Source organism: Euwallacea fornicatus, chromosome 32 (genome assembly GCF_040115645.1).
Source record: "Euwallacea fornicatus isolate EFF26 chromosome 32, ASM4011564v1, whole genome shotgun sequence".
In the NCBI taxonomy this organism is placed as follows: Eukaryota; Metazoa; Arthropoda; class Insecta; order Coleoptera; family Curculionidae; genus Euwallacea; species Euwallacea fornicatus.
Genome location: NC_089572.1, coordinates 2373254 through 2393821, shown reverse-complemented (window position 1 = coordinate 2393821; position 20568 = coordinate 2373254). Strand labels below are relative to the sequence as shown.

At 42.4% G+C, this 20568-nt stretch overlaps 3 protein-coding genes and 1 non-coding gene across 6 annotated transcripts; 2 read left to right on the top strand and 2 right to left on the bottom strand.

Annotated features, from left to right (window-relative positions):
* Positions 1-51: 51 nt before the first annotated feature.
* Positions 52-123, bottom strand: TRNAP-UGG (transfer RNA proline (anticodon UGG)). Its single transcript has one exon. It is a non-coding gene; the product is annotated as a tRNA-Pro (tRNA).
* Positions 124-364: 241 nt separating this feature from the next.
* LOC136348153 (serine/Arginine-related protein 53) lies at positions 365-1950 on the top strand. 2 transcript variants are annotated; one of them, XM_066298765.1, is made up of 2 exons: positions 365-571; positions 865-1950. In XM_066298765.1, exon 2 carries the CDS (start codon positions 901-903, stop codon positions 1699-1701), a length of 801 nt encoding a protein of 266 aa, XP_066154862.1. In that variant the 5' UTR covers positions 365-571; positions 865-900; the 3' UTR covers positions 1702-1950. The 2 variants fall into 2 exon arrangements, with proteins under 2 accessions (XP_066154862.1, XP_066154863.1); XM_066298766.1 differs by lacking the exon at positions 365-571 and adding an exon at positions 578-730.
* Positions 1951-2794: 844 nt separating this feature from the next.
* Positions 2795-4292, top strand: LOC136348152 (uncharacterized). Its single transcript, XM_066298764.1, has 4 exons — positions 2795-3548; positions 3606-3738; positions 3788-3917; positions 3976-4292. The coding sequence occupies exons 1-4, from the start codon at positions 2956-2958 to the stop codon at positions 4059-4061; spliced, it is 942 nt and encodes a 313-aa protein (XP_066154861.1). The 5' UTR covers positions 2795-2955; the 3' UTR covers positions 4062-4292.
* A 1362-nt stretch (positions 4293-5654) lies between these two features.
* Positions 5655-18994, bottom strand: LOC136348177 (uncharacterized). Of its 2 annotated transcripts, XM_066298799.1 has the most exons (5): positions 18738-18994; positions 16491-16821; positions 10182-10259; positions 9997-10124; positions 5655-9154 (listed from the first exon to the last, which is right to left on the bottom strand). In XM_066298799.1, the coding sequence occupies exons 2-5, from the start codon at positions 16693-16695 to the stop codon at positions 6008-6010; spliced, it is 3558 nt and encodes a 1185-aa protein (XP_066154896.1). In that variant the 5' UTR covers positions 16696-16821; positions 18738-18994; the 3' UTR covers positions 5655-6007. The 2 variants fall into 2 exon arrangements, with proteins under 2 accessions (XP_066154896.1, XP_066154897.1); XM_066298800.1 differs by lacking the exons at positions 9997-10124; positions 10182-10259; positions 16491-16821; positions 18738-18994 and adding an exon at positions 9287-9434.
* Positions 18995-20568: the final 1574 nt, after the last annotated feature.

Genomic DNA, 20568 nt, shown 5'->3' with positions numbered 1-20568 from the left:
TATAAATAAGCAGCTTGACCTTCAAATAAAAAAAAAAAAAAACAAAAAATAGGGCTCAACCGGGATTTGAACCCGGGACCTCTCGCACCCAAAGCGAGAATCATACCCCTAGACCATTGAGCCGCATATACCAGTAGTATCGTGACATTGCTATAAAGTACCCAACAAAAGTACACAATTGTAATGATTAGTAAGTCAAAATAAAATATATATTTTTCTGAATAAATACATCAATATTTATGATTTCTGCCTCTTTGTAATTTGTATAATTGTAGAGCGAAAAGACAACATTCGCCATCTATGACGAACACTTCAGTGTCACAGGTTTCTATTTTGCACATCCTGTCTAACTTGGAACTTTTCGAGTAGCTGCATCCCTCTTCTGCTAATACTCGCGGTATAAATTAAAAAAAGACAGTGATAAATTGTTTTGGTACATGAGGTAATTTAGTTCATATAGTTAGCGACGGCGCATTTACTATACATTTATTTTACTTTATTGTCAAGAAAAATCATTGAAGAAGCCATTTTGTGCGTTTCGTGTTGGAACATAAAAAAGCTTCAAATTAAGGTAAAAACTTACAAATACTTAAGAAATCTCATCGATTTCTTGAAACTGAGCCCGGTAGTTTAAGCGTTAGCGCCGCTTTAGTCATAATTCCACCGAAATTTGCCAAAAATCTGCCCCAAAGTGTCACTGCTTGTCGGGCATTGATTACCTAACACCACTGTAAGTAGGTACAAGTCCACGGTTTGTGAGGCTCCTCCATATTTGACATAGCTCCTTCCCGATCGCGGGCCCTATTATAATCACCGCCATGCGTAATCCGGTGGCATTTCTATACCTGGAAAGTTCTCTTGTAGGTCGCTCTTCCGCCCTGATCTCCCCGATTCACAGGAATGAACAGCTTAGACTGGGACAACCCTCCGCCTCCGGGGACCGAAGCAGAGTCTTCCGAAGTGCAAAAATCCGTCAAATCTCCCTCTCGTGAAGATCCTGCTTTGCCAGTTGAGAAAGTTAGAGCTCAGAGCAAGAGCCCTGAGCGTCGCAGACGCCGTCACCGCTCCAGATCTTATTCAAGATGGTCTAGGAGTCACTCCAGAGAGCGTCGTAGGCGCTCACGCTCCAGACGGAGACGTAGGAGATACTCCTCATCAAGATCAAGATCTCACAGCCCTGGCCACCGGCGCAAATATGGCCGACATGGCAGGCGCTCTACATCCCGAACACATGGCTCCAAAAGGAGGTCACATAGATCTAGATCACATTCCTACCGAAGCCGAAGGAGCCCTAGATCTGATCACCGAGATAATTATTCAAACAAAGACATAGATGGGGATGTAATAGGGGAAGAAGACATGAAAATTGAGGACTCAGATGAGCAATCTGATAGTGAACAGGCTTCAGTGCCATTTAAAAATGACGGATCATTTTTGGAAATGTTTAAAAAGATGCAAGAAGAGCAGAAGGCAAAAGAGGATCCTTTACAAGATGAAGCTGCAAAGAGGCCAGTGTTGCCAAGCTTTGGAAAGCGTAGAGGGGGCAAAGTATTAAAAACTGGCCTAGTGGCCAAAGTGAGGACAGTAGAGGAGGAGCAGAACAAGGGCCAAGATGCCTGGTCAGTGTATATGCAAGAAGTTCGGAAGTACAAAGAGGTGCATTGTGATGATGATTCAAAGACAAGGCCTCTCGTGAAGTGATAATAGTAGATGAAGTGTTATAAGGTTAGGGTTTGGTACAGGTGGTTTCTAAATGTGGGAAAATTTTCATGGTAGATTTTTCTCAGTATTAATGAATCACCCTGTAAAAGAAGTTTGCTACTGAAACTTTGTTTTTTCTATCCTTTTTTCTACTTAGTTCAGTTGCACATCCAACTATATTTTAATGCCCTTTTGCTGTTCTATGGAGGGCAAGAATTTGTAAATAAATACATACCTTTTGGTCCTAAAGTGTTTTACCATTCATTATCTACTAATAGCTATGTCAAATGTGGAGCTCCAATTCTTACAAGCAGGGACAAAGGCAGACTTTTGGCAGTCTCTCTCAAGGTGTTAGAATTCTCTCCCTTTCAGCATTATGGCTCCAGCCTCTCTCGAAGATATCAAAACTGTGCCCTTAGACCCCCGATTCCCCAACACCAACCAGACCCGGCACTGCTATCAAAGTTATGTAGATTTTCACAGGTGCCAGAGGATCAGAGGGGCCAACTATGCCCCTTGTGACTACTTCAAAAAGGCGTTCAATTCCCTATGCCCCAATGTCTGGGTGGAGAAATGGGATGAGCAAAGGGCTGAAGGCAGATTTGCAGGCAACATTTAAGCCCAGTTTTATTCCGTATGTCTAGTTGTATTTTGTAGATACTTTTTTTTGTTAATAAAGGCGCTAGAGATGTTATCCTGATGAAATTTTTGCTATCAAGTTAGTTTCAGGGAGAAGAGTGTTCTATTACTATTGATTGTGTAGTAGAAGTGGGCTCAATCTTGAAAAGGATCCGATAATCAATTGAGACATATTTGGCAGTTTTCATTAAGTATTGACCGTAAATGTTAAAATATTTTCATGTGTGTGTTCAATTATTAAATTTGTACAAAAGGGAAAGGTTCGTCGTTAATTTCTTTATTCATTATATAGTATATAGCGTATTATTTGGCCAAGAATTTTTATCTTCTAGGCTACGTGAAGAACATAGGCCTACGTTGTCTTAAATAAAGTGAATTCTCTAATTGTACTCTTATGACATCAGCGTTAAATATTTTCAACATAAACATTTTTTTCGTCCTTCAACCTCCCTCCTTTATGAGCCTGCGCATGTGTAAGGATCGACATGACATAACCATGAATTCTTTAATTTCAATCACAATATGTCAATCATTTGTAAACATTACAGTATTTTGAGCAATAACTAATTTAAACTAAGCCAAATTACCATTAAACCATTTAAAAATGTGTAAATAATGTCTCAAACTAGTTGCTCAATTACAAATAAGGTTAGTCAAGAAACTGTTACGGCCCTAAATCAGCAATACTTAAAGCTAGGGCTTCATCATGAAGAGCTTTTCAGTGCCTCCCTCCCTAAAGCCAACAAATTTCCCTCAAATAAGCGATTAAAGGTACTGTTTTTCACTGTCCTAGTATTATTTATATCAATAGCTCTGCGCTTGGGGCTGCTAAACATCCTCTTCAGTATCCGCTGTATAGTGCCCCACAACTACTTCACATGGGAGGCAACGAGACCTCTGTCTGATTGCTTGTTTTGCTCAAATGTTACTTCTGCCATCGAGTTGCATAATGTTACCAGGGAGCAATTTGCTCCTTATGCATATTCTTCCAAGCCAATTGTTATTCGACAGGCCTTCCTGCACTGGCCTGCAATGAAGAAGTTTGATTATTGGTTTTTTAAAGATTTATATGCTAGCATTGAAGACGCAGATGCTCAGTGCCAATTCCTGCATTTTAAGTCTGATTTTATAAGTCTCCAAGACATTTTTGCTATGTCTGAAGCTCGAGTGAAGAATTATCCTGGGGAAAAGAGCTGGTATGTTGGCTGGTAAGTCTGTGTTATTGCTCATTTATAGTGTCCCCTAAAGAATATTGCTGCTTAAAGGAACAACTGCCATCCAACAATAACAAAAATTGTAAGACAATATTATCCTAAGCCACATTTCTTGCCTGAGGATGCCGAAATACCTCATGAAGAGTATGTTTTTATGGGGTATGATGATGGAGCTTCAATGCATGTAAGTAGCAGGAGAATTGATTTGTATCAGGTTCTAATTAAGGGTTCAGTTGGATTTTATAAACCGTCTGATGTGGCAAGCTCAATTACGAGGCTCAAAAATCTGGAATTTGCGTCCGCCTTCAGAATGCCAAAAAATCTGCCAACCTCTGAGTTTTTTGGTGCATCCAGGTGATGCTGGTATGGGTGTGTCAGTTTTTGTGATTGCAGTTTCACTGTAGTTTTGTTTGCATTGCAGTTCTGGTTGATACAAGGATTTGGTATCATGCTACTACCATACCAGAGGGCAAATTTAGCCTATCGATACAGTCTGAATATGGATGAAAATAGGAATAGGGGAGATTCAAATGTATTTTTAACCAAAGTTTTCAGTTTTACTTGTATACCATTCTAGTCTTCATTTACCTTTTAGTTTAGTAGTATTCAGTACAACTGTATTATTTTATTATAGGTTTTAACGCATTCTAGTGCCATTTTCGCCATTTATGATTTTGTTTTTAGCAGGAAATTGTTTATTTTAAACTATATATTATATTTTTATGTAATTCCCAGAAACAGTTTAATTTTGTGAACATCGGCCTTTTAAGGTAAGCAGATTCTCCTAACGCGTCCTAAAGATAAATCGTTATTGATACACTCCTCACGTGCAACCCTACAGTTGTCTCTCAATTCTCTGGCAACGTCAAAATTGGTTTTACACATTCGCACAGATGTCGCTTAAGAAAAATCGCGCTGACATCTGCACGACGCCCTAATTCAATACAATTTTTAGCGCAGGGCAAGGTTGTCCATTAGAGATTGGGCCCTTTGGAGCCTCCGATGCTAACAGCACAATCGCCAGACCAAGTAGGGCTACGGCCAACTATATATCCAATGCTTCGGTCCGGTCGGTGGTGTTGTCAAGTCGGAGTAGTTCCTTAGAATTTAATTGAAAATAGTCTTTCCACGTTTCTTACGCATCGTCAAGGAGGGAATAATGTTTTTATACGTGGTGTTCTTATCGTTTCCTATCAAAGATGATTTTCCGGGATTAAACCTACCCTTCGCTATCATGTACCTACCGACTTTAATAGTGGCATAGTCGTCTAGATAATCCGATTTACGATTACATGTGGTTTAAACATTTTCTCGATATATTTCATAATTTTCGATTTTATCATCTGGACAGCGGCGTTGTATTCATTTTTATAGGAGCTTTCTTAGTGACCTGGTCTTCCAACGGCTCATGCGTTTCCTTGTGATAAAATGGATAACAAGACTCATCGTCGACTGATCTCCGCTTGATCTGCTTCCGCGCAAAATGCCGATTGCAAGTCATCTTTTTCTTGTCCCTAACACGCCTTCGGATCTACTACAGTCTGATGTTGCTGATTTCGTTTATACTTTTATGTAGCACGTACGTACGTCTTTTATAAGAAATTTAGGTTGGCGTGACGTCGCTACTATAGATGTCGCTAAAGTTAAATCTCCCCTGTCTTTGAATAACTACTAACTTTAACTGAATATTTTGGCGCTAAAAAGGACGTCCATTAGAGATTGGGCCCTTCGGACATCGGAGGTATCGCACGAACGACAAGTAGAAGGGCTACTCCCAAGTGCTGGTTACTTGATTGCGTGACACGGGGCAGGTACCCAAGTTTCACGTGGGACCTCTTTTCTGTACGACCCTTCCAGTGTCCGTCGGATTTGAATTTAAAGTGGTTTTTCAGATTTCGTCGATTGAATGTCGCATCTTTGGGCTCATCTCTGTCGGGTTTGGTTGCAATCTTGTGTCTCTGAACACTGAGCAGCAATTAGTAACTGCCCACGTACAATTTTCAATATTTTTATTATTGATACGTATGAGATGTAACGCGCATGACTTAAACCGGGGAGTTTTAGGACGTTGGGAGGTTGGGGGGAAACATGAACACTAAATGAAAATACTGTTCTTTAATTTTTTTTAACAAGTAAAATAATGTCTTAAGTCACAGATTTAGTCGGTAAAATGATTCACTGTTTAAAATCTTACTTCCTCGTTATCTAGCAATATAGTGGAATATCTCCATTAGAAAAATATATAAAATTACGTTTATCTACCAGCTATTATTTTCTGTATACAGATAAATCGACTCTTACTACTAATTAAACAAAAATAATTCTTTGACCAGTACCAACACTTAAACGCTAATAAGGCACATCGTTCAAATAAAACATTTAAGTACAGACAAAAGCACCTTCAAATCAATACTAAACTGAGCATTTTCGGTCAACACATCACTCCCCTACTCCTACTTCTCTTTCCCCACAGTCACGTTAGTCACGTTGCTGCCAGGGTTGAATACCCACTGCTTGAAACTGCTCTCCATCCCTCCATTACTCGAATGATCCTCCCCCTTTCTGGGTGGAATTGGGGGTCTGCTGGCCAGAGTGGGCAGTCCCGAGGGGATTTTGGAGTTGTTCCTGATGGAGGTTACCGAAACGTTACTCTTCGCACTTGGGGGTTTGATTTTCGACGCGAAGGGGGTGGAATGAACAGCGGAGGAATTCATCAGCTCTAAAATGGCCTTTTCGTTTTCGTTTTCCAGGTTTTTGGAGTCGCGCCTCTCGGGACTCATTGGAGGAGTCTTCATAGTAGTGGCGATGGGTATGCGAGATTTGGTCAAACTGTCCTTCCTCGGAGGACTGCCAGAGGCCTTTTCGAAATTTGACCGCAGAAGCTCAAAGGAGTGGCGCTTTTCTGGGGTTTTCCTACCCCCGCTTTCATAGCTGGAGGTAGTAAAGCGCATTTCAGGCAGAGTTTTCAGTTGCTCCTCTGCCAGTTCCTGAATTTTACACACCTGTCGCTCCACGTCGCTCTTTTCCCTTTCAAATCTAGGCTCTTTAACAAATTCTTGCAGATTGTCCTCGAAGCCTTGAACGTTGCTTTCGAAGGTTTCCACCTTGCGCTCAAAGTTCTTCACGTAGTCCTCAAAAGCGTTCTCCAAGGGATCCTCACTGCCCACCTGCACCTCCGAAATGTTGCTGCTTGGGGTTGAAACATGGATTTCGGTGATATAAGTCTTATTGTTCTGATCGGGGGAGATTTCTGTGAGAGATATCGCAGGACTCTCGTCATCGAGGCCCTTGAAGTCGACTAAGGGCTCTTCTAGATGAAGAGCCTTCACAATGCTTTTGTCGACTTCAAAGGTCGAGTATTTACTCTCAGTGATTTCAACCTTAAACTTATCCCCGTCTTCCTCGATTGCCCTTACTTCTTTGTTTTCCTGTACCTCTATAGGTACCTCCTTCTTGGTGACAACAGAAAAGGAGTTTTCGGTGATTGCCACCTCTCCAGGTCCCGTCTCGATTTTCTTCACAGTGATGTGATCAGGCTTGGTCACAATCACCATCACGTCGTTTGTGATATTATTATCCTCCAGAGCGGTGGTGTAGAGCTCTCCTGGTTCGTTAATGCTCAACTCCAAACTGTGCAACCCCTCGCTCATCTTAGCTTGACACACTTTTAAATCATCAGGGATGTTAGTTGTAAGGGTTGGTTCTTCAGAAGACATGCGCCGCTCGTTGAAGAGGAAGTCTTCAGTCACATTCTTCATCGTTTTGGTCTCATCAGGGAGGTTTCCAGTGGTCTCCCCCACTGTGACAACGTTGCCGTAGTTTTTGTGGTAGCTGTCCATAACTTCGTCCACAAGGGTCATTGAGGCGGGCGGTGAGGTGGTGATCACTTCCCATTCATCTTTGATCATGCCGTCTCCATTGCGCCCTTTGGCCATTTGTGAGCACATTTCGGTGATGCTTTGCTTCTCGAAGGTGGTGGCCAGAGGCCCCAATTTGTTGTTCAAGTTGATTATTGTGGTTTCTTTCTCTGGGGTCTTTTCCCTCCTCGGGGGAATTGGTTTTATGCACTGGACTTCCACGGAGACGTTCGCGGATTGATGATTGAGCAGAGAAGTTCTCGTGGAGGCGTCTTCAGCTTTGGAGGCACGTTCTGCAGGTTGCGGGATTTCAGACATCTTCAACTTAGTCCGTTCCGGCACCACAGGCTTCTCTGGTTGGTTCAAATCCTCTTCATCAGGCCACAGTTTATTCACCACTACTTTCGTATCATTTTTCGGTTGTTTCTGTTGGTATTCCCTCATTACCTCTTCGGGTAAATCTATCTCCTGGCTCTCTCGTTTGATTTGTATCACTCGGTCTATGACAGCATTGAAATGAGGCTCAGACTGGCGTCTCTGATCCCACCCCTCATCGTCCACGCAGGGGTTCAAGATGGCGTCCTCTAAATACCCCCATTCAGCAGAACTTTTAAGGCGGCTCTTCTGGAGCGTGTTCAGGCCATCTAGTATCAGGGACAGTCGCGGTTCTTTGTCAATTAAAAGGTTTTCTGTGGCGTCAAAAGCGTGCATCTGTCCTAAAGTTGTTGGATCAGCGGTTATGTCCAAGCTTTGGGCCCTTTCCAGAGTGCCCGATCTTGAGGGTTTCTTCATTTTGGTTAAGTCTCCCGTGCTGGCGGTCTTGCGTGCCTTGTCCTCAGGCTGATGGACGATGACGTCGCTAGAGTTGAGTTCGATGGTGTTCACTGAGGAGTTGGTCCTCTCATCTTCGCTGTCAGAGGCCAAAGCGCTCAGGTCCTCAAATCCGCGAGTCTTGCCAAGAGTGAATGTGACCTCAGGAGGGGAGGGGGCTTTACCCTTTGAAGGTCGCCTCTCTGAGTCATATCCGTTGAGTACTTGACCGTTTTCCGCGCTTTTACGGTTCTTGCGAGCATATAGAGCAGCCTCTTGCATGTGTGCCGGAATCTCCAAAGGAATTCCGTTCAGATCCCTCTTGATCCCGGAACCCCCGCGAGTAAGCTCTAAATCAACCTCATCAATCCCTTTCCCTATCTCAATATTGGCATTATTCTGGTTCTGCTCCAGGATTTTGGGGCTTTTCTGTCTCTTTCTCACTTCGTCAATTGGCAGCTGCAAGTTCACCTTCAGGTGCATCTCGGGAGTGGTTTTCTTCACGCCCTTCTGGTGCACCCCAGGGCGTGGCGACTTCGATTCTTTCCGTTCCAGCGTTGTCACGTTGCTGCGCGACTTCTCTTGGTTCCAAACCAAGGCCCAGGCACTAGAACTTCGATACATCGGATGCACCAAAGGCGAAGCCTTCTGAGGGAGCCCCCCTGGCACAGTGCGTTCGCCTTTGGCTTCTATGATGACCTCATACGGGCTGGCGTAACTGAGGATGTTGAGGGCGTCTTCATAGACTATGTGTTCGAAGCTGATGGTCACGCTGTTGATCCGGTCCCCGGGGTTGAGCTTGCCAGACTCAAAGGCGGGGCCTCGGTGCAGGATGTCTCGGATGTAAATGCCCTCCTTCATGTTGCCGCAGATGTTGAAACCCAGCCCGGTGAAATCTTGGCTGTTGAGAGCCACCACTTTCACCTCGGTGCTCTGCAAATGAGTTCGGTAAAACGAGCAGTTATGCGGACTGAGTTGTGAGTGTGGGATCGGTTTTTGACCATTCAAGACACGGAAAATTGATTCATATTTTCCCACTGTGAGAAAGTATTTTTAACTACTCACGGTGAACGGTAAATAAGATCAGGGCCGGTCTTAGCAAGTCAGGCGCCCCAGGCGAAATTTTTAATCGCTGTCCCCCTAGTCCCGAGAAAAACCGCCGCCCTGGGCCATCGCCCCTTCATAAGACCGGCACTGGACGTGAGATGCGACTCAAATGGACTTTGCGGGGCGCGCTATTGCAGACTTGAACGAATCTATCCCCGTGGAGGGGAATAGGGCAGCGCCTTGAGGATGAACTTTATTATTTGATTTATTGAACGATTTAATAAAAAAATAAAAAAATCTACTAAGGGTCCCACGAACTGGTCACCACGCTCTCCCGATTTTACACCGATTGATTTTTTCCTCTGAGGATTCCATAGAAGTGAAATTTACTGTAAGACTTTTCAAAATGGGGAACTGAAGTTCGACTTCCAAAAAATGTTCAAATTTGAAAATATGATTTTACGGGACACAGAAAAGCGCAACTTTTCTTTAATTTAACCACCTCCCTATCTCTCATGGTTTACGAGATATCTGCAGAGTGCACTCTTACTCGGAATGGCCTTTATACGCGATGAATCAGAGTTCGCCCACATAGATTGGGGCATTCTCGATCGGTTACCAAGGCACACACAGGGCAATTTGTCTCTTTCCTTCTGGCCTGTCTGGTCAAGAACGTGTCATTTAAGGAAGTCTGTCCAGACTATTGTCGTTGGACATCTCGTACGTACCTTCAGAACTGAATCGTCCAGAGGACGCTTCTTCTCGGGTTTAAGGGTGAAAAGGGGCGACCATCTCGCCCATTTCGGCTTGTTCGCAGTCTCGGTCGGTTTCTCGGAGGTCGCTGTAAGGGTTGCATCTGAAACGACCCTCATTAAGACTTGCATGCTGTCGGTTTTCGACCAAAACTCAATACCTTTGAAGCCATGGTTATCGAAGGCGTACTCGGCTTTGCCTCCTGCTTCCGGATCAGTTTCCAATATCAAATGGTTATCTGGAACAGTTTGTCCTTTTGAGTATTCGGAATTTCGCTGGATATACAGAGTGTCCCGAGTACGTTTAGATGCTAAATATCGACCGGAAAGCTGATTTGACAGACAAAAAGTTGAGGATCGACAAGCCGCGATAAATATTTACTTCTCCGTTCCGCCTTGGAGCTTTTGTGTCTCGGACAAATCTAGGACACCCTGTATAGGTATAGGTATTCAGCGGTTTTTGACTTAAAATTCGCATTTTCTTCGTGAAACACTCTTACAAATTGCAAAACGTAGGTCTGGATGAAGCGTAGGTTTAGTGGTACCGCTAACGGTACCACCGGGTGGCTAGAAGGCAGAATTCTGAGTCTGTTTTTGGGTATGTGGAGCGAGCTTGGCGTTTTTAGAACCATGATGGTTCCTCAGAGAACCAAAAAATTGGACAGACTCAAGGGGGAAAGCGGCGATTTGGGTTATTTTAGACGGTCCTAAATTCGCATACGAGTCCTTTAGTTCGAACCTCCATTGGCCCTTTTTTCATGCTCGAAAATTAAAACCTAAAAGTTGCAGTTTAGACGTCTCGAAGGCGCTTTGAAGCTCAGTTTATACCAGTTCTACCATCGGCATTGAAATTTCGGTGCCTGTAAAGGATTTTAATTCCGTTCGTGATCCGCCCCTTTTCGTTCCGACCTGAACCCACTGGACCCTGGTGCCTTTGGAACGGTTAAAATTTAGCAGTAAAAATGCGCTTGGTGCAGGAATTCGAATGTGATTCGCGAGCAGTTTGGTAAGAGCAGCAAAAACTTTCTCTGCCTTAAGCAGCCATAAACTTTTATGTGCACTGACCATAAAACAATCAAATTGCTTATCTGCCAGCAGATTAATCTGTTTGCCTCGTTGAGGATTGAAAATTCAAGGATATCTGAGCATGCTATTGTGCTGATTTTCCCACAACTCCTAATCCCCGGAATGTTCCATTCGAGGTCATCTTCCAACGGAGCTTTTGATCGTGAAACGTAACAGCTTTTTTTAGAAATAGAGATATAAATTATGCTAAAATATGCCTAATGTCGCTGCTAATAAGAACCCAGGTGAGACTTTTACTACTGCGATAATAAATATGGTGAATTTACTTGCAAAATGGAAAATCTTCATTTATCTCTCCGAATCAGTTTCACCGCTTTCAAAGTCCTTCTCGTCCGGCACAAACGCGTATAGGCCATTGCTTTTTCCAGTCCTCGAGACAGCCAAAGAAGTTTTTTCCCGAGGTAACCTTTAGCGCGTTTTCTATTCGGCTTCCTTAATCGTGACAAAATGGTGACCCGCGGCGGTCTTCTGAACTTGTTGAAGAGCCAAAAGTCTAGCGGTGGTAAATCAGACGGACACGGAGGTCGTGTAACGATATGGGTCGAGTTTTGGGCAAAACGTTCTCGAGGAAGAAATGCAGCGTGGGACGGTGCATTGTCGTGGTGGAAAAACCAATAACTGTCTGCCGAGGCGACTAGTTTCGCGCAAACGATGAATAACACTTAAATAATATTCGTTTTTAACTTTTCATTGCACAATATCGCAGAATCTGTCGACATGATCTTGATTTTTGAGCGACTTCGGCACGATTTTTTCGGTTTTTTTTTGTACTTTTTGCACGACATTCGCTCGATCGGTCAGTGGTTTCCAGGTCGTTTGCATGCGTTCCGTGGCGTTCAAAAATCACTATTTGACAGGTTTCGACCCTTTTTTTTTTTGAAAAATTGAGTGTTTTTGAAACCAATTGCGACTGGGCGCGTTCGAGGCACAAAAATCTCTTAAAACAGTTAGGGTTGATTCAAATGAAATGTCGATAGCGTCAGCAAGATGCCGAGTGCCAAGTCTTTGACTTCCTCGATGTAGCTTCCATCGGCGGCCATTTTTTAAGCCTTCGGACCATTTGTCGACGCTCGCCTGCGGTACAGCCATATCGCGAAAGGCCTTCCGTGACATCCTCAACGTTTCCGCGGCAGAGTGTTCATTCCGCAAACAAATTTTAAGGCAAATTTTTTGCTCAACAAAATCAGGCGTAGTAAAAGTCGAAAAACTCACTTTCGTGTGTTTGCAAAATAATGTGTAGCTCTGTAGCAACGGACGCTCGAAAACGTACACACGCGATATGGAAATGTTGCGATAATGTAGACACAACATTCGTACCGCAGAACAAAGCGGAATACACGATTACGTAAGCAATCTGCACTCTGGATGACGTGAACAGTTCTTGGCGACGCATAGAATAAAGCGAGTGATAATGTGAAAAACAAAAAATCTACGTTCATCTCGAAATTTTAATATCTTCGTTGATTGTGGCCGCTCAAAAACGGCTTGGATGGCTAGGAGTGCGCTCCTAAAATCGTTCCACAAGCGCTTTGAGCCTAAGCTATGACAATGAATTTGTAATCGCAATTATTCTATGTATTAATAATTTGAAATTCGTTCAATATATAGACTAAAATAAATATTTTTTTTCTAATTAAAAAATGTTTATCGTTAATAGAATATTTGTTTATTTTGTTGTATATATATACGGTAGCCGACAGTAAGTACGCACTATATAGGATATTTTTAATTGGAATTGTATATATACTAAACGTTTCTTCAATAAACCGTTCATTACTTAAATCACGTTCGCTAATGTAAACCACATTTGACTTAAATTAGTTCACATTACCGAGTGCTTGCCGCGTATTGACATGACACTTGGCATAGATGTCGCATACAGTGCCACCAACCTACAAAAAAATGCATGATTTTACAGTACCCGCGAAGCTTAAATGAAAAATTCAGCTTATATTTTTTTTTATCACGGTAGCACGTTCCTGGGCCGAAAAATTGCGAAAGAAACCAATCGGGTGTTATTCACTTCATTCGGTTTATTCCTTTCTGTTGATTCATAAGAATCACGAGGAATTCTATATAGTCTGAATGGAATTTTCAAACGAGCGGCTGGGAGGGGCCAGCTCGGTGATGCAGGCAAGCCCCGAGGCCCCCTTATGACAATTATAATCCTTCTAAAGCCCGAAGGATGTGCCATTACGTTACCACGTCAATCACCCATAATATACCGGACGTTATTGTTTGCCTTCGGAATCCGCATAAATTGATGGATGTGTGCGCAAATGCATGCGTAATCAGACGTTTTTCTTCCTCTTTAAATAATTTTAACATCAACTTTCGTGTCCAACTAACCAGCAACCTTCATCGCGTCAGACAACTCTATTAGTTCCCGAGATTCGTTCCGACTCAACTGTTTATGCGCCGTTCGGTTAAAAAAAGGGCACTTTTTGCTGCCCAAATGGAAATTCCTGCGTGGTACTTAATAGGCAGTAGAATTGCAAAGTTCAGGCTGTGGTTTGTTGCATTCCATTTGGTACGAGTTATGTTATAATTGCGAGGCTTACTTGTTAGGTGCGCAGCAAATTAGAGTTACAGGTCGATGGGAATCAGGTCTTGCGAGAATCGCTAGGATTAAGATACCCATCAGACTAAATGGTGCGATATACGCTGTGGGGGTCGCAGTTGGTCATTTTGGAGGCTGTCACGAATGGAAGCACTAGAAATCTTGGCTTGGAAGTGGTTCTTTGGAAAGTCTCGTGTGTTGCTCAAGAATTAGACGAGAGGCACGTGCGGCTGGTTGAGTCTCGCAGTCGGACATAATGGGAAAAAAATTAGGAAGCTTCAATTCAAAATTTTTTCCCTTCAAACTGGACGTTTTTAAATACGTATATGTATTTTTTTTATTTGGAAAATCCTGTCGGGGTATCACTTAAAAAAAAACACTATGCGCATGCGTAATGTTGATCACACGGGGCAGTCAACGCTCAGCTCTATATTGAGCACAACTCACGACGTCACGGAATTATGCGTAAATCAAGGAGGGAGCGTTTGACATTGATTTGGTGATAAATGGATTTTTGCTCCCGCACGCATTTTGGAAACCCCTGTATATCACCTATAAGGAAGCACCATGCGCTTGCATGATTCATCGAATGAGATAATCAAAACGTGCTATACTTTGAATCGTTACCTGTTAGAATGCGCGTACGCGCATCTATGCTTCTTAAAGCAATATACAATGTTGCCCAAAAGTACCCGTAACACACTTCTGGATAAAGTTGAAGGATCGCTTCGGTGTTTCCGACTATTTTTTTTCGTGATAAAGCGACAGTCATGATATTATCATTCGTAGGCTGTCTGAACTCAATTCGGACGTTTGGGAAAATGCCTAATTTCTTTAACAAAAGTTGCCGAAAGGCTTATCATAAAATCGGATAGAGTTCTCCACTTGATCCAAGGACCCGGGCTTAAGGGTTCCCATTTCCGAATCGATCTTGAAGTATGAGTGCTCGAGCGGGTAAAGTGATCTTCGCTTTCACTTTCCCTCATACTCTCGCAAAAAAGTGGGAGCGAGACGTAACACTTGTTCCGTTGCGAATTGGGCCAGCGTACGTCAAGTCGTACTCCTTCTAACTCCAACTGTGCCAATCCTCGAGAAACGCCACGAATCCGATTTCGAAATCTTCAGGAATGCGTAAAAGACGTGCTGAAAGACGTCGGCGGAAGCTAAAAAGCCAGTGGAGGCGTCTAATGAACAATATACCGATTAAACAAGGTAATAGCGATGCAAGATAGCTCTGTGAATGGAATGGCCGCCTACATGCACATACGCGAATATCGAGGCGGTTAAAACCCGTGGTGGATTCTCTAGGTTATTCATCACAGATATAAGCAACGGAACGAGGGCAATTATCTGTTGTTTGTTGTCTTCGTTAGAAACAACGCAAAACCGCAAGTCCTTGTGATCTTCCATTGCGGCCGCGTTCCAATGATACCTCCGAGACCGAGTAGGTTTGCTAAAAAGAAAAAAAATCGAATTTAATTCGATTTTTGGAGTTCGAACAGTTAAGTGACGTGCGTGACCTTCGATTCCTTATCGCTGCTTCCTGCGGATTCGCTAGAACTCGTTACTTTTAGAGCCCAAAGACTTCCGGCCTTCAACGTTCCACATACGGACTACCGTTAACCTAAAGGTTTTGAGCGGTCACAAATGGGCATCTATGCCATTCCTACGACCCATCCTAACAGTAATAGCATATCGATATTGAATAAATTATGGCTCTTTTATAATGCGAAAAATACTGTTATCTAGCACTTATTAACCGCTTTCTTGTTCCCCAAGTTCAAGAACGCCGTGCCCGTCCTCTCATTGTCGTAGTGATTCTGCATTGATGCTGATGCAAAATGCATGAGAAGAGTAATTAGACCACGAATGGGCTTTGACGGGACCTTGATAGTGCTTTGAGAATCCGTCACGTAAGCACCAACACAATAATTCAATTAGCGGCATTGAAGTCACGGAAAGTGAATTCCATTAAAAGACAGTTTCCAGTCATCCAATGTCCTAGTATGTGTGTAATTGTTTTCACTCGGGTTAGACAAGTTTCTCCAAGCCACAAGGCAAATAAAGCGATAGAAAGCACAACATCAAAGACCCACAAGTCAAATATTTGACTATCGATGGACCCACTGCTTCCATCTTTTCGGAGGTATCTATCGGTTGAAAAATTGCAAAATACGAAACAGCCCTTCTGCGCCAATGAGTTTCGGCCTTAGCGATAGCTCAAGGATCATGTGTACGCGGCAAATTTTACAGACTTATTGATGTAGGAACTGTGGCACAGCGGATCGCCATTTGAAGACGCGAGAAAGCACTCTTGCAACACCTCATCGACAAGAACAGCTTTTGAAAATTTGAAGATTCCCACATAGACTATCTGCACCAACGAATACCGAATTTACAGATACCTTGGAGGTTGAGTATTTACGGGAAATTTTGCGGAGTTATTGGCGTGGGAACAACGGCGTAATAGGCCGTCATGGGAACACGAAGGAGAACTAAATTTTGAAAAACTCTGTCCATCCGAGTAAATTATGAAATGACCAGTTCCCCAACTGTTGAGTGTTCGCAATATAATTTGTAGTTCGATGCGAAAAGGAACAGCGGCGTAATAAAACACACTCATAAATGCTGTCCGTGATTCTGGAGATTTTTTACCATTAATATGAAAATTCAGAGGGCCGACTAAAGGCTCGTCCTAAATCCGGCGTCGATACAAATCTCACAGTCACGCGACCTCTGCCGGGGCAATCTTCGCGCACGTGACCCTCCCTCCGTGCTCAGAAAGTGCGCGTTCATATCTGCTAATTTTAACGCTTTTACGTACCTCTTTTGGCATCTGCCCGCCTTTTGAGGTAATAGAACAAAGCTCCGACAAGCAACAAGGTACCAAAGAAGGTGAATATCACAGCCATGGCTATGGAACCCGCTCCATAGCAGAGGGAAGATCCTCCGGTCACCGACTCTTGTGCTCTGACTATCCCGGTAATTACAGCCAACAGTACTCCAAGTGCACCCCAGCGGGAACCCATCTTTGACAGTCGGCAAACAAGATGGCGGCGTTTGAATTTTTCCTTCAGTTTGTCTCTTGAGTTTTGAATAAATCGCAGCAGATTTCCATATTAAGGCCCTTTCCGTTGCTTGCGACGAGGTGTTTCCTGCAATAAAGCGATAAATCAAAGTTTTCTTCATTGTAATAAATACTTTGACACTGCGTTTTGCATTTAAATGATGAGTCGCAATCGCAATAGAAAATATTTTTATTATTTTTTTGTGAATGTCTCAGGATGATTGATTCGAAAGACCGCATTACTAGATTTCTCTGCTTTAATGGCGGATTTCATTAAAGCTAAGAGTAATGATTCGGTTTTGATGGAGTTTTTAAGTCATTAATTTATTGTTTTTTTTTCGCGAGAAGAGCGTTTATTGACAACACGCACATTATCCACTTATTTAATTATCAAAGTCGTCTCTAAAAAGTAAAAATTCATTAAAGTAGCTGGTAAGACGCAGCGCAGCTAAGTTTTATGGCCTCTTATAGCGTTAAGTTTCCTCTATAAAAGCGCTGTATTTAACATGGAACTTGTAAGCATAATTGAGCTGATGTGTCTATATAATGGCAAATATCAGGGGTGTAGGCACTGCGCCTTTTTTGCAAAGTTTCAATTGAATTTTGTTACCTATTTTCAAATATCATTTGTGTAGTTGGTTTTGTAGCCCGAATTTGTCCACTGAGAGCCGCTGATCTACCGTTCTAACAGTGAAGAGGCGTTCCGGGCAAGGGAGGGGGATTTAGGTTTACAAAAGGGCATGCCAGGACATTGCTGTTTCGACCCCTTTATATCCGAAAGTGCTGTTTATTTTGTCGCTGATTTGCCTTCGATCCACAACACTAGTAGTATTAAGAACGCTCCCAGAAGGGACTCTATCGTGGACGAGGGGAAAACCTTAAAACAAATACCGTCACTATACTTGTGGTTTAAGACGGACAAATGTCGTTTCCCGAGAGCACTGCCGAGAAGATAGAATTTCCTGTTATGTGCCTAATAACATTTCCCTGAAATCACGGGGGCAGCGAATGAATTGTGGGGTTTTCTACCAGAATGAAATTAAATCACTTTTTCCCTGCTCAAAGAGCGGTGCGCAACCGCACGAAAGTTTTCAAATGCCCACAAATTCTACGGCATTTTTCAAGGGAGAAAGTTGGACTGGAAATATTTTTTTGAAGAATAAGTTTCTGATTTCTGCTCAACTTTCAACGTTGCCACGGGGCGCCGAAAAATCCACGTTATATCGTCAAAAATCAGGGGCGTATTGAAGAACGGCGCGACCTTACCGTAAGCCCACACTCGTTGAACCATTAACACCACTTTTCGAGGATCTTTCAAGATCTGAAGGACCACAATATACGAACAACGGCGTGTGTACATAACGCCATTCAATGTGCCTAATGTACTTCAAATTTCCCAATATGAAAGCGACACGCCGCAGGAATGTGTGCATTACAAAACGGCATGCATATGGGAAATATCTCCTGCTCTATTAATTAGGCCAGTGGCTTGAAGCCATCGTCGTACCACCGGCGAAAGTGGAGGTAGCAGCTACACCACTGGCGGGTACTAAAGTACACAAAAGTGGCAATTAATGGCACCGATTTTCTACCTCTCTGCAATTTGCTGTTCAATTACCAGACCATTCAAGGTCCCCCGAACGTAAATCGCTTCAAAGGTACTATCTAATAATTTTGCGACAAATATTTGCGTCGACTGAGCTGCGTGTACCGGTCGCAATACTACATTGCTGCATAAGTAATTTAAATATTAATCAGTCCGGTTAAGGCCGGAAGGTCCTAACCAGACAGATTTTTCTGGCTCACCGGGTACCATCATATCTAATCAGTTCACGAGCGAAAACAATACCTATACAATTGATTATTAATAGCGCGGTATGACTTCATTTTGGGGAGTTTTGTTTGTCGGGAAAACATATAGAAAGAACGTCGTGCATTTAACGCACCGAAAGGCACGTGCGTTTAATATACATTTAACGCCATAGAATTGCGTTAACAATTTACCTTTTAAGCGCCACTGCAGTCCTATGACATCCACATATCCACTCTCACAATAATGTCGATAATGACGATAATCCAGATCGCACTAATTGCCAAGTACCGCACTATCTATTCATTCATTGATCGAATTAGCTGCAGGTATACCGCCACTAAACCAACTAGCCATCGCTGATGGACGAAACCCCAAATTGCTCGGACAACCACTTTCAGGTACCGCGATACGACGGCCAAGTGGAACCCAAAGCGACTGGCATACTATACAGGTGGAAAAGTGGTACTAGTGTCCTACCAATCAACAGGTGTGCCGCAGGTATGCAAGATACGGGGGTCGTCTCGAAGGTTTCTTGCTCGCTGCAGTTTAGGTTTAATTACTTTCGGATCGGGCCGGGTACCGAATTATTTGGGATGTCGCCCTGCTCTGCTCTTCGAGCCCCAGGGCTACGGTTGAACTTGCTACCTCGATTGACCGAGAGACGGAATTATTTTTTAACGGACCTGTTTCGGAGATTTGATACTCTTTAAGGCCCCTGTGGTCGCCGCATTGGGTCGTAAATAATACAGAGGACCTGACCGCTGAATATCTTAAATTTATTTGTTTTTTTTATTTAATGTAGAACAAAGACCATAAGTTTGTTCCAACAAAATAGAAAATCCATTCTGGAACGTTAGCAACAGTTGGAAGTATGAGCCATAAATTCGGATGGATCTTCGGTCTGGAATCGGGTTACCTCTCAGACTTTATTTGACTAATCCGAATTAACTGAGAAATTGCCGTTCAGAAATATTTTGACGAAATTTAAACGAGGTATACTAAAAAGAATATTTTACATTCACCATTTGATCAGGATTTACAATAATTTTATCATTTATCATATTTTTTTAGACTTTAGGAAATGTTTTCACCATATGCAAAAGTTCTCTTAACTACAATAAATTAATTAATTAAATGAAGAATGCATCATCCGATAGTATGCGCTAAGTGTAGCAACGCTCTGAGATCGAATGAACGCATGGCTTCGCTAATATTGACCTTATCAATGATGTTTGAATATACACACACACTAAACACACTAGGTGAATATTGCAAACTACCCCATCTGTTAGAATTTGTTATAGAAAATAAATGAAATTTGAAAACACACATCCTATATAAATTCTAAAATGAGCGATCTTATTTTAACTTTCCGATTTAAAGTTATGTTGTCTTTTAATGATAGTGGAATGTAAAGACGATGGGTACGACATTAGGTGTATCAAACTACCTCTCAACAGAATTACTTAAAATTAAATTTCGACATTAACACTTTAGGAAGAAGATAACACAATTTAAACTTGAACCATGATTATCCTCTATGTACTTGTAGGACCGTCAAACTGGCACAATAGTAAGCTGGACAAAGTGCTTATTGTTTTTGTACTTAGAAACCTCTCTGGCGTCTCTTATAAAAAAGTTGTTAGCGCGCGACATCGTTGGCAAGATTTTCTGGTCGTAGATAACAGCGTTAAACAAATCTATTTTTACTCTGCTGAATAACTGTTCATAACGGGGACAAATTTGCTTAAGTTAGGGCGTCATGCAGAGGCCGGTGAAATTGTTTTTGTGCAACACCTGTCGCGATATGGTTTAGATAAGTCGAAACCAACAAATTAAAGATTTATCGCAATTATTTTGTATCTTATTGTTTATGGACAATGAAGCTCGATACTCTACGAAATTTCACTTTGATGTTTTTACAACAAATTTGGACCAATTGGAAAATGGTCTATAATTTTGTTGATAAAACGCAAGAAATTGTTAAAAAATCAATTGCATATTTTGAGAAAATAATTTGCC